The 14,600-nt window shown below is 38.5% G+C and overlaps 1 protein-coding gene across 1 annotated transcript; it reads right to left on the bottom strand.

The window, feature by feature from the left end:
• Positions 1 to 10,476: 10,476 nt before the first annotated feature.
• Positions 10,477 to 13,868, bottom strand: LOC140977631 (uncharacterized). The gene is made up of 4 exons (XM_073442380.1): positions 13,116 to 13,868; positions 12,884 to 12,965; positions 12,206 to 12,841; positions 10,477 to 11,114 (listed from the first exon to the last, which is right to left on the bottom strand). The coding sequence occupies exons 1-4, from the start codon at positions 13,866 to 13,868 to the stop codon at positions 10,477 to 10,479; spliced, it is 2,109 nt and encodes a 702-aa protein (XP_073298481.1).
• Between the last annotated feature and the right edge of the window lie 732 nt (positions 13,869 to 14,600).

The following is a 14,600-nucleotide window of genomic DNA, read 5'->3' as shown; positions in this document are numbered from 1 at the left end:
TTGAAAGTGGTGTGCATCATTATGCGAGTTTCATGTACTATGCAACTCTTGCACGTGTATTTTGAATGTAAACAACGTTCAAAATTTCCTCAAACTGCCTCTACAGTTCATTTGACAAAGAAGCTAGTATATTACAATTTAGCCTGCATACTATGGTCCCACCATTTTGCATTCTTTATCAGTTCAGCAAGACTGACATTAGTATGTATGCTTTTTCTCCGAATTTAGAACAATTTTCCCAGCCAATCTTGAAAATTAGTGTTCGGTTAGCTTGTTTTAATAACAGATTTGAATTACATGATGAAATCATAAATATACTGATATGGAAACAGAATAAATGTTACCAACTATTTTAAAATATTTTGTAAGACGTAAAATATAGACTTTTGTTTTTACCAATTGCCTCCCACTATTTTAACATTTTCAACACCCTCTGATGACAAACGGGAAATCCAATTTCCTTAGTGCGTACGCAAGGTCCAATTGCGAAATTATGATCCCGAATAATATCAGCCAATCATAACTTCCAAAATGTAGAGTCCAATTGCAACTCCTTGCAACCCTTACGTAATTTTGTCTCACGTTTGAGGAGGGTCCAATAATATGTTCCCCTTTCTCTTCACGTGTCGAGCCCGACCCATCAATGTTGAACCTTAGTGGATGGTCGCCATGAGATCCCCCAATAATATGAACCGAAGTCATTGGAGTTCCACGTAGTTCACATCAAATATGTCAGTAGAAGTCACAGCTTTCCGGCGTCCAGGCATCCCCAATAATATGAGCCAGACACTTACCGCAGGTAGCGTTCATCATGCAACCACCGTTGATGGAAGGCAAGAAATTATTAAACTTTCCTTTAATTATCCTTTTAATGGGCTTGATTTAAATTTTGGATCTCATCCAAAATGAGAGATTTTAATTTTATAAATTTGTCTCATCATTAATTTTAAAACTCGTGCCATGATTGTTTGTATGATTGCCGAATTCATGCAACTCTTGTTATTATATTAATAATAACGCACATACTGATTATTTATAATACATCACATACATCATAAATAATAAAAGATGATTGATAACCGAGAGCTAATTGATCCGTACGAGCCATATACGAATCCATGTCCATAACCTAGGTAAATGCAGGGATACAAATGCAATAGTACTTAAGCTTACAATATTTTACATGTCTTCGATCTTCAAAACTCCTTCCGAGGGTCGGGCCCACCGTCTTCAAATCTTGATCTCTCACTAATTCTAATATATACATTAAATATCCATGGCATATTGGGATACAAATTTAGGTGGGAACGGACCATAAACCAAGTCCACTTTTAATTATCAAATAATCAAAAAATTACAACACAAAAAATATCCTAACATACACCTAGCACATTGCTCATGGCTCTCGAACATCCTTTTACCATATAATATCATATATTATATAAATCCAATAATATCACATATTATCAATAAATCGTGTATCTCGTAAATTATCACTAACCGCCATAATTATCAAACTAAATAAACACTTTTATTTTATTTCAAATAATTAAATTTTTTGTAAAACACATTTTACCATAAATAATTAAAATCATATTTCAATTATTTATTTTGTAAGAAATTGATTTTATCAAAATTATTGAAGGGTAAAATCGTCCGTATTTTCACAAAATATCAATTTAACCCGAAATTTTGAAAAATTAGAAAATCATCCCTGGGCCCGAACAATTCAAGCCCACGCCCAGCGCGTTGCCCGAGACGTTCCCGGGCACCCGCCCGGTGGCTGCTCGATCCGATCGGGCGATGGCGGGCGCGGGCGTGGCTGTGCACACGCCACGCGCGCGTCGCACTTGCCGTACGGCACCGTGCGAGTGCAGCGCCGCGCGTGCTGCGCGCCTGTTGGGAAAACCGGCTCTGATACCACTGTTGGGACATCGTATTCTCGCACCAAAGACGCAACGGAAGTTTTAAAATTTTGTTCTTGAACGTCGTGTGTTTAAAAACATTCATAGGGCGTTTAGAATTATACCTTTGCGTTCTCAACGCTGGACTCCAAACTATTCCGGTGTTTAGGCGGATATAGCCCTTCTTATAATTCCTTATAAATTGCTCTTCAGATTTGATCGTCTAATTTGGTCCACGATCGAAACCTGTTTTCCTCGTTTGCTTTCCACTAGAAAATCCAAACGATTTGGCGTTGAGACTGAGTACTCCGAATTTCCAAAATCCGGAGACGGTTTGGCGCCGCGGTGCGGCGTGGAAGCAAGAAAGGGAGGCCGAAATTAGTTTTCCCCAAAACCTTGTGTTGGCCGAGAATTGCAAGGATGATGGAGAGAAAAATTTTCAAGTTAGAATCTCAATTGATTCTTAATCATAATTATGGATTCTTAATCCATATTTATGCAAATATAATTTTCTCATTCTTGCAAAATTTTCTTCCAACTATTTTTGGTGGCCGTGAGTTGTCTTTCAATTGGGAAGGAGTTTTGTGTATTTTTTATGGAAAAAAATCTCTACTCAATTATGCCCTCTTATGGTATATTTATTGTCACACCCTTACTCTATACTTAACATAATTATCATAATCAAAATAGGATTTGAATGATTTAACTATATTATGAAACAATTCAAACAAGAGGCATCAATTTGATGGTTTATAAAATTTGGACATAATGTCCCTACTTTTTTGTCTATACCACAAACCCAAGCAATACCATATATACAACAACATCAACTATATTTTCATACACAACCATACGCCACATTTTTATACATATAGTCATAAAATTTGTGAAACTTGTTCAAACCCTAACATAAAATCCATTGTAATACATATGCGGAAGCTATACAATTATAAGAAGTCCCGATTCTTGTCGAGGTAGGGCACGTCACAAGCATCCATTGTCGAACTGGCATCCTATGTCTTTCATTTACCTGATCCTATAATACATGAGCTACGTGAGTTTATAAAACTCAATAACTTGGCACTTATACGTATCAATATGCGTAGACGGAACATACATATCAAGTCGTTATCAACAATGAATCTTTAAACAATGTCATATCATAGCATATATTCATGTTCATTTTTGTACTTGAGCCTCATTAGTTGACCTGTACTACCGTGCTTGCTTTATTATATAGCTACTACTGTGTTGGACGTTAGGGAGCAACCTTTGGTAACCTCACGCCCCATAAACATATATTGACCAATAGGTTTGGTGGACTTAAAACCACCCATGACGTCAACAAGCTCTATATCATGTAAAAATCAATCCTTTTCTTTTCATGTTCATAACATAGCACCCATCATCAATATTCATGAGTTCCTTACATATTTAATACATAACAATGAAATATGGTGCTATATTTTCATCAATAAGATACTAACAATGTACATATAGCAATAATCAATGGGAAGTATTTGAAATCATAATATTACTCATGTATTACTTCAAGAACATGCCAACTTACATTCCAAGCTAATGAATACATGTTTGAGACGATGTTTAACAGTCCTATGCTGTCAATAAACCAATAGTTCAGTTACTATTTCTATACAAGGTGAAAGTTACCCCTATACATGTAGAAAAATTAAAGGAGAAGAAAACTTACACCCTTATAAGGTTCTTGTGATGGAAAACTAACTTTTAACTTCAAACTAATGAAAGGAAAAGAAGAAGGGAGCTTTTGGAAGAAGTTTCCTTGGTTTCTCTCGAGTCTTACGGAGAAAGGAATGAAGGAATGGTGAAAATGGCTCCAGGAAGTCGAAACTTATTTTTTTCTATGCAAGGCGATGCTCAGGCGGTCATTTTCTACCGCTCGAGCGCGGAACATTCTATCCAAAACAAAAAATCCAGAACCAGTGGCGCTCGGGCGGTCACTAAAGAAATGATTCTGAACTCATTATAACCTCGATCGACGATCCAAGAGCGCCGATGTATCAAGGATACAAGTCTTGTTCATATAATGGAAATTGAAAATTTCGAAGATCAAAATTTTCGCTTACCATATTGGGCAGCTGCAAGTTTTAGTGAACTCCTTCACAAAACAGGCAGTTCCACTCTCTTTCCTTATTTTACAATAATGCTAACGTCCATTTCTTCCATCATATAGAATCAGCTCATAAACTCCTTTATAAGCTTCTTGTTTGATCTCTATCAAACTATAGTCGCCAAATTCCAACTCCTTGAAATTTGACTATCTCAACGGGAACACAGAATCCGATATTTGTGTGCCCCTCAATGGTTCAGGGATACAGCTAGCCGTGGGTTCACATCTCCATGTTATTCAAAATAACATTTATTCTTATTCAGGTTTATCCTAGTTAACCTCATTCTTTTCATCAACTCCTTGATCAAGAATGTAAGAACTCATTTCTGATTGTACCCATCGGATCATGGTAAGAGCGTCTAGTAGCATCTCCCCATAATCCCCTAGGTATCACTGATAGTCCTTGCAAGAACCTTTAGTCATGGTTAGCGTACAGTATGATCCCTTTGACACATATATGTCGATCGAATCTGCAATCATTGTTATATCAAGAGTTGCATATGAATTCGATAACGATGCGATTTATCTTTGAGTACTAATAGTTGCATGGATGTGCAACTAGGAAAACACCTTTCTCTAAAGCACATTTCTTACTCTGGCCAGAGAATCCTTGCACTATCAACTCATCAGATCACATAGGATATATTCACCCGTAGGCGAACGTTGAATCCCCGACCACAATGCATTTGCTCATACGTATTTCGAAACTACACCCAACCTCGCCACTTGATGACCCTCAATGGAGTCGGTAAACAGATCAAAGTGCATGCTAGTATATATAATGTGGGGACCGGGACGCTAATCATCGTCTTAATCATTATTTGGGAATAAATGGATCAATTAATTAAATTGGGTCTAATTTTTTTTTATATAAATAATTGCAGAACATATAATAATCAATCCGATATAAATGTCAAAAGTAAAAGAACAAATCTTGTACAACATATAGTCATAGAAAACTGAGGTTCGACAACTACATATCAAGTGTCAAAACCAAATCTACTTCTGGGTCCGAATCTCCACACTAATCTTGATCTCTCATCCTCTTCTCGACCCTGATCCTGTCCCACCTGTTGTCGTGCACACATACAAACACACAACAGCTGGATAACTCCGGTGAGAAACATATCCCAGTATAAACAATGTAACATGCAATTCATATAGGAATATACGAAAGCATAAACATTTATAAAACATGAATCGTAATCTATGAAACATAATGCAATACCAATCTGTAGATCAAACTCTTTGACTTTCAATCTGACTGGACTCTTATCTAATCTAGGGATCCCGGCTGAATAAGAACGCAACAACTCACCTTCTCTCCACAGCTAGATGGTGGTACGTTCTTATTCTCAGACTTTGGTACTCTATATCGAATATCTGCAATAGAAGCCGATCTGCTTCTAAGCACATCGAGATAAACTAATGTCCAGTGACCTGGCACCTCTGCCAAAGACTCTCTGTCTCAAACTCAATCATCTAAGTCATGCTTTCTATAAATCAATAGAACAAGCATATAAATGCAATGAATTTAAATAACAGCAAATAAGTATGTGATTTTAGGGAAACTCAGGTCATATCTGACTCGAGTTATCAATCCCGTCTAACATTGATTTATACCTTTCTTGTCGCAGTTTTGACGAAGTCGAAGTCTGGAATTCGAAGCCTTTCAATACTCAATCTGACAATGACAATATCGAGGAGTACAATATCAATATACCACTCAAATCAATAATGAACATAATCAGAACTCAGTCTAATTCTGTTTCGACGGCATAACGACACAATCTCGAACTACCGGCAATACAAAATAAGTATATACCAATTTCAATATCTCATATTCAATCGATAACATAATCTGATAAAAAATCTGTATATTCACAATCAAATTAAATCTGAAAAATCATAACAATTACATAAACAATCTGTTCTTCAATTGGGTTTCAATTCTACGATGTCTCGTATCTCAAGAACACGTAATATCATCCAAATCATAATTCTTCCAATATCACAATTTCAAATCATATCAGAAATCAATAAAACTTACGTCCTTGTGTAGCTTTTGACGAGAGGAGTCTGAAACTATGTCTTCAGTCAAAATCGGATAATAGAATTTCCCCAAAAGCACAAATCTAAAGTACAAAGAAAACTTGCAATTTCTCTGAANATATCAAGTTGCATGCTAAGGAAACGTGGCTTATCATCAATCTGCATGTCTCGCGCATATGCGCGACTTCTATCGGTGCATATGCGCGAGACCTACTGGTCTTTGTGCTCAGCAACTCTGCTGCTCGCGCATATGCGCGTACGTCTTCCGCGCATGTGCGCGATATCCTCTGGAAATGGCATCTTGGCTATTGCCCTCCTCGCGCATATGCGCACCACATCTCGCGCATATGCGCGAGAAGTTCTGTCCCGCACATCAGGCTTCTGCGCATATGCGCGACACTTCTCGGTGCATGTGCGCACATATCTCTGCCTGTACACTCTTGACCATGCATTTCCTCTCAATTTCAGTCCAATGTCCTTTATTTCCTGAAACCTTCGTTAATCGCAAGTCTGTCACTTAATTCAGTGTCTGATGCCAGTAATAAAATCTCGAGCATTACATATAGGCTCTACATTGTCTTAGGTCAAAGGACTAATGGTGTACAACCATAATTGCGGACTATTTCACTCGATAAGTGGGAACCACTTGGACAGTCCGAGGGAGGGTTGTTTAGTGCATCATCATATGATCACCAATGTGTGTGAATGGACATCTCCATGCCTTTGCTAATGAAACATGACGTTTACACCACAGATGCTAGTCTCAAACTCGAGCGACCTTTATCATTATTTTAGGCGGCTGATTCGGCTAGAAACCTGTTTAGAATATACGGTACACTTCCTAATGAGTTTCATGATCTTACGTTGTGACGCAGACCTCATGGTATGTCAGGCCCATTTACTCTAACGACTAATAATGATCAAACAATAATGGTTTGATTTAAACCTGCAGCGGAAAAAGGTTTAAAATACTTTAAAATGGACCTCAGGGCCTAGAAAAATTTCGACATGAACTTCCCGTAAGTAGGACATCCCGAAAACTCAAGCAGCATTTTATATCAAAATATACTCCAACTAGAGTCATTAAAACAAAATCAAAGTCAACAACCTATAGCCGCATTGGCCAGGATTAAACAGAATTTAAAACTTACCAAATACTCGCCAGATCATACAAACCACATAATCGACTCAGAACATCACAAAACAACCAAATACTACTATAGATACACGGGGCATCACCCCGGCAAATAAAGTACATTACAAGACTGAAATAAACTCAAGACATACATATAGACTAACTGGGAGACTCCACTGAACAGAACCAAGCAATCCAACCTCAATCCCGAGCTCCACAGGCGGAACCTCGGCCAGATGCTGCAAAACGACTCGGGAGATCTACCATGGTGCCCAAATGCAACCACAGCAGCCCCCCTGGTAAACAACTGAGGTTAGGATTTTGATATGAAACAGTTCAACAATAACATAAATCATGCATAATCATATAATGAAATGTAATATAATGAAATGTAATATGCAATCCATGAAAGGCTCAACGAATAATCTGGATCACAGGAGCTAACAAGCGGTACGATAACAACTGGAATAATGCTCGAGCAACAACACAGGGGAGCTACATCGTCATGCAGCTAAACCGCCCTGCCAAGTATGCGAGGTATGCCAAGCTGTGCTGAATAACACCCTTGACTCGGCCTCCATACAGCTGATACGCTATAACAGGATGGCACAACAGAACGAACTCGATGACACAATCCCAGCGCTCACCTCAAAAGGCTGCACTAACCACGGGATTGTTCAATCACATCTACGGTTTCATGAGTATAGGCCTATCAGCCACACAATGATCTCGAGATAAACAATAGTGCTAGATAACAACGGATATCAACAATGGGCTAACAAGAACGATAGGGCTCAACATAAATATCATACCAGTATACCCTATGCTAAATGCCGATAATATGTCATAATAATAATCATAGATCACAACAAAGGCATTTAACAATTTACAACAGCCAACAAGTCATACACCCGATCAATGTAACACAGAATGACAATTAAACATAATTTATGTTTTATCGTCGTATGTTACCGAGCTGTAACATACCTATACCAACTTGACAATACAGTATCAACTTCACTTCAAGACCCTCGGCCTAAACAAAACAACAATAAGCCAATCATGAAAACTACATTCCACACCAATTTCCGATTTGGCACAAAAGAGCATAAAATTTGTATCTCACTCAATATTTATTCAAATCAATATCCGCCAATTGGAAATTAAAGATAACTCAATTATCTAAGTTTCTCTAGTTGAAACAATCTTCAGAATCTCAATATATTATTCTCAGAATGTTCAAGAACACACTGCTACTCAACAGATTTTCGGACAAAATCTTGTACTAAGCAGTTTCGGCAAAATGAGCGTAACTATCTCAATTCTTAATGGAATTTAACGAATCTTATATCATTACAAAGACAACACATAGCTATACAACTTTTTTTTGAATCACAAGTCCAGAATCCGAGCGCATAATTTACAAAAACTCGAATTACAGTAGGTGTCCTGCACATCACAGTTTCAGAATTTGATTTGACACATTTTGGTAGAAAAATCATATCAATTCCGTTTCTTATCCAAATTTGATGATTCTAGTGGCTAAAGAAAGCTAACAAACAGAGCTACAAGTTGTTTTTAGGTCATTTCTACAAATTCAAGCTACAAAAATCGCAGCAACTCAAAAACGCTCACCCAAAAAGGGGAAGAATTTGCGCAGAACAGAGCACCGGAACAGCATCTTCGATCTACCCGAATCCTTGCTCAAACTTTGCGATTTTTGACTTAAATCGAAGCTTAGGATGTTAGGAAGACACCCCTTTAGACCGATTGAGATTTGGACGCCGGACAGAGGAGATATCGCGATTTTCCCGCAGCCGCTACACAAGTGATGAGAATGGAGTTGGGAAAGCTTCTTTCTTCTTTTCTTTCCTTCCCTTATTTGGTAAGTTGAGTGTATGTATATGTATTTTTATATATTGTGTATTTTATTACTAAAATAGTAACTCAAGCCCATCTATCCCGGTCTGTATTTATTTTGCTCTCGTGTGTTATTTAAACTCTATATGTATTTTATATCGTTAAATTCTCTGATATTCTAAAATACATATTTTTAACTCACTTCTTGAATTTATTTGACATAATTAATTATTTTAATTTACAACTCAATAATTATTCTAATTATGCCAAAATTACCGGATAATTAATTACAGGGCCTTACACTTCTCCACCCCTTAAAACAAATTTCGTCCTCGAAATTTCGGTTCATACACATACATCTTACACAGATACGAAACCAACAATACATTACTAAGAATCAAATAGATATGGATAAGATGCTCTCATCTTCTCTTCTGTTTCCCACGTTGATTCTTCTATACCATACCTCGACCACTGAACACGTACAAGTGGTATAACTTTATTGCGTAAAACTTTAAATTTATGATCCAAGATACAAACAGGATACTCAGTATACGATAGAGATGGATCAAGTTCAATCTCATCAGGCTGAATCACATGAGATGGATCGGGCTCATACTTACGCAATATAGAAACATGGAAAACATCGTGGATGCCAGACAAGGACTGGGGCAAATTCAAACGATAAGCGCAAGTCCCAATACGTTCAACAATCTCATAGGGGCCAACGAAACGAGGTGACAACTTACCTCTCATGCCAAAACGGACAACACCTCTAAAAGGAGAGATTCTCAGAAACACAAAATCTCCAACTTGAAATTCTAGAGGTCGACGACGTCTGTTAGCATAACTAGTTTGACGATCTTGGGCAGCTTTCATTCTCTGACGAATCAACTGGACTTTATCATGCATTTCCTGAACAAGCTCAGGTCCAGTCAACTGCTTCTCACCAAATTCATCCCAACAAAGAGGCGATCGACATCGTCTGCCGTACAAAGCTTCAAAAAGAGCCATACCAATAGTCACCTGGAAACTGTTATTATATGACCATTCTACTAGTGGTAACGCTTCTTGCCCACTGTCTTTACAATCCATGACTACAGCTCGAAGTAGATCCTCGAGTGTCTGAACCGTACGCTCTGTCTGACCATCTGTCTGAGGATGGTACGCAGTACTCATCGCAAGTCGTCTACCCATTTCTTTTTGGAAACTAGTCCAAAACTTTTATGTGAATCTAGGGTCACGATCAGAGACTATTGCAACTGGAACTCCATGAAGTCTCACAACATTTTCAATATACAGATGAGCCATCTTCTTGTATTAATACGTTCTCTCATACGGAATAAAGTGTGCTGATTTAGATAACCTATTGACAATCACCCAAATGGCATCGAAATGACGAGATGTACGTGGCAAATGCGTGACAAAATCCATAGCCACGTGCTCCAGTTCCACTGAGGAACCTCAAGGCTATACATTAATCCTCCCGGTCTCATTCGTTCCGCTTTGACTTGCTGACAGATCATACAACGAGACACAAACTCAGCCACATCCTTTTTCATATTCTTCCACCAAAATTGAGGACGTAAAATATGATACATTTTTCTGCCTCGTGGGTGGATACTATATCGAGTACAATGAGCTTCTTTAAGGATGGCTGTACGCAATTCAGGAATATCGGGAACAACCAATCTACCATTCAACCGAAGAGAATCATCTGAGTGAATTGATAAACCAGATTGATGTCCTTGAGATACTAACTCATAAGATTTCAGAACTCGATCATCAGTTTTCTGAGCTGACTTTACAATCTGAATCAACTCTGGCTCAACAGAAATCTGAGATACACAAACAGCATTACCTTGGATTTGAAAATCCAACCCAAAAATGCAAATATCATCTCGTAATTTAGAAACATGAATCGAGGATAAATTAACATCAACAACCTTATGACTCAAAGCATCGGCAATGACATTCACTTTTCCCGGATAATACTGGATCTTACAATCATAATCTTTCAAAAGATCCATCCAATGTCTCTGTCTCATATTCAGATCTGACTGAGAGAACAGATACTTCAAGCTTTTGTGATCAGAATAGATTACAAAATTGCTCCCCAAACAAATAATGTCTCCAAATCTTGAGAGCGAAAACGATAGCAGCCAATTCCAAGTCATGAACAGGATACTTAGACTCATGCGGTTTCAACTAACGAGAACCATAGGCCACAACTCTGCCATGCTGCATCAGAACACAACATAATCCTCTATTTGATGTGTCGGTACAAACAACGAATCCTCCAGAACCTCTTGGAATGGTAAGAACTGGTGCAGAAGTCAATCTCTTCTTCAACTCGACAAAACATGACACATTCATCAGACCAAATGAATCTCTGATTTTTCTGAGACAGTTGAGTAATAGGTCTAGCAATCTTTGAGAAATTTTCAATAAATCTCCGGTAATAACCAGCTAAACCCATGAAACTACGAATCTCTGGCACATTGATCGGTCGTGCCCAGTTCAGAACTGCTTCCACTTTACTTGGATCAACAGAAATACCATGTTGAGATATGACATGGCCCAGAAACATAACTCTATCTAACCAAAACTCACACTTGGATAGCTTTGCGTACAACTGTTTCTTTTGAAGAATTCGAAGAACTATCCTCAAGTGTTTGGCATGCTCTTCCTCAAACTTGGAATAAACAAGAATATCATCGATGAATACAATCACAAAACGATCGAGATATTTACGAAATACTCTATTCATCAAGTCCATAAACACAGCAGGAGCATTGGTCAAACCAAAAGGCATAACAAAAAATTCAAAGTGTTCGTATCTCTTGCGAAAAGCTGTTTTCGGCACATCTTCTTGTCTAACTCTCACTTGATGGTACCCAGAACGAAGATCAATATTAGAATACACCGAAGAACCTTGCAACTGATCAAATAAGTCATCAATCCTAGGGAGTGGATATTTATTCTTGACAGTAGACCTATTCAGTTGTCGATAATCAATACACATCCGCATCGTTCCATCTTTCTTCTTGACAAATAGAATCGGTGCACCCCACGGTGAAGAACTCGGACGAATATAACATTTACTCAACAAATCCTGTAATTGTTTTTTCAGTTCTTTCAGCTCAACAGGGGCTAAACGATATGGTGCTCGAGATATGGGTTCAGTTCCTGGCATTAATTCGATACTGAACTCAACTTCTTGTTGTGGTGGAAAGCCAGGAGTCTCTTTTGGAAACAAATCAGGAAACTCACAGACTACAGGAATATCAGAAATCCATCGCTCATCTTGCGATAGATCAACAACATAAACCAGAAAACCTTCATGACCAGAATCTAACAATCGATTCATCTCAATGGCAGAAACTAGAGGAATCTTGGCTTGAGAACCACGGCCATAGAAATTCCATTTAGGAGCAAAGCTAGGCCTGAAACAAAATATTCCTCGATAACAGTCAACAGTGGCATGATTTGCAGTCAAAACATCCATACCAACGATACAATCAAAGTCATGCATAGGTAGGACTAGGTGATTTAGATACAGAACATTTTCATCGTGAATAAAAACCGCATTGAACACCACATTATCAGTGATAATCATTTTGCCCATTGGAGTAGCAACAGATAGATTGGAATTCATACTAGTGGTGTGAAGATTACGCGAAACAACGAATGCATGAGAAACAAAGGAATGAGATGCTCCAGTATCAAATAACACTCGCGCTATAAAACCACATAGATTACAGTTACCAGTAATGACAGTACCTGGAGCTGCCTGAGCCTCATCCTTAGTCAAGGCAAATACATAAACAGATGACTGATTCTGTTGACCACCTTGCCCTCTGCTCTGATGCGAAGGGCGAATAGGCTGATGGAAAGACTAGGACGCTGCTGGAATTCTATTACTTTGAGCTCCACTACCTGTCTGGGCTGATTTCCCCGTCTTACTAGGACAGACTCTAGCAAAATGACCCGGCCGACCACAATTATTACAAACCCTTTGAACTCCAACACACTGATTACTGAAATGCTTGCCCCCACAGTGATCACAATAAGTTCCACTATAACGATATCCCCCACGGTTCCCTGAACTCCCTGAACTCGAAGAACTAGAACCAGGCTTCTTAAATTGCTTCCCACGTGGACGAAGAGATGCAGAACCAGATGAACTGAATTGTTGCCTCCCCGACTGATGATGTTGGGTAGGAACTCGATTGCCACTCCTCTTAAGACTATCTTCAGCCCTTTTTGCTATTTCCATTGCTTCAAGATAATTCAGTGGCTTACCGGTAGAAACAAAAGGGTGCAGATGATCGTTCAATCCTTCAATGAAACTTTCGACGATAGCAACCTGACTCGCAACAACATGAGGAGTATATCTCAGCATAGCATAAAAAGAATCTGCATATTCCGCAACTGACATATCGCCTTGTTTCAGGTTATGAAACTCAGAAGCCTTAGAACTGTAGAATGATGGAGGACAATAACTCTCCTTAAACTTCAGCTTGAATATATCCCACGATGGAACAATCCTCTGAGCATCTAAAGTCATCAATGTAGTATACCACCACATTTTGGCACGATCTTTCAACTGATGCACAGCTAATCTCAATCGACACCCTGGAGGATACTCAATCAAATCAAACAATTCCTCAATCTCAGAAATCCACAATTCTGCTTTCTCAGCTCCCTCCGAACCACTGAATCGAGGAGGATGCATAGAATGTAAACGCGCAACTAACTCATCCATCCTAAGCTACTCTAACTGATCAGCAGCTTGCTCCACAAAAGTATCATCAACAACACGGAAACGAGGTCTACCACGTCCACGACCTCGACCTCGACCTCGAGCTAAAGGAATCTCATCAGCAGGAATTTCTCCACCTCCCTCCATTCTATACGATAAAACATCAAAACAATTAGAATGGAAGCAAACAAATCATATATTTACATAAACATGCTGTCAAGTAGCATACACAGGCGCAACAACCATTTTAGTGCCAAGACTCTAGTTCGAGCGTATCCCACTTTACGCTCTGATACCAAGATGTGAGGCCCATTTACTCTAACGACTAATAATGATCAAACAATAATGGTTTGATTTAAAACTGCAGCGGAAAAAGGTTTAAAATACTTTAAAACGGACCTCAGGGCCTAGAAAAATTTCGACATGACATTCCCGTAAGTAGGACATCCCGAAAACTCAAGCAGCATTTTATATCCAAATATACTCCAACTAGAGTCATTAAAACAAAATCAAAGTCAACAACCTACAGCCGCACTGGTCAGGACTAAACAGAATTTAAAACTTACCAAATACTCGCCAGATCATACAAACCACATAATCGACTCAGAACATCACAAAACAACCAAATACTACTACAGATACACGGGGCATCTCCCCGGCAAATAAAGTACATTACAAGACTGAAATAAACTCAAGACATACATAAAGACTAACAGGGAGACTCCACTGAACAGA

The sequence above is a fragment of the Primulina huaijiensis genome, chromosome 5 (genome assembly GCF_012295235.1).
Source record: "Primulina huaijiensis isolate GDHJ02 chromosome 5, ASM1229523v2, whole genome shotgun sequence".
NCBI classification, from domain to species: Eukaryota; Viridiplantae; Streptophyta; class Magnoliopsida; order Lamiales; family Gesneriaceae; genus Primulina; species Primulina huaijiensis.
Note: the sequence above shows the minus strand (reverse complement) of the source record. Positions and strands in the feature narration are given on the sequence as shown.

Coding starts and splice junctions, on each gene's coding strand:
- LOC140977631 (XM_073442380.1), bottom strand. CDS start 13,868: ATGGATGAGTTAGTTGCGCGTTTACATTCTATGCATCCTCCTCGATTC. Junction 12,842..12,883: donor TGAGGCTCAGGCAGCTCCAG/GTACTGTCATTA, acceptor GTGGTTTTATAG/CGCGAGTGTTATTTGATACT. Junction 11,115..12,205: donor ACAATTACAGGATTTGTTGA/GTAAATGTTATA, acceptor ATCTTTTGAAAG/ATTATGATTGTAAGATCCAG.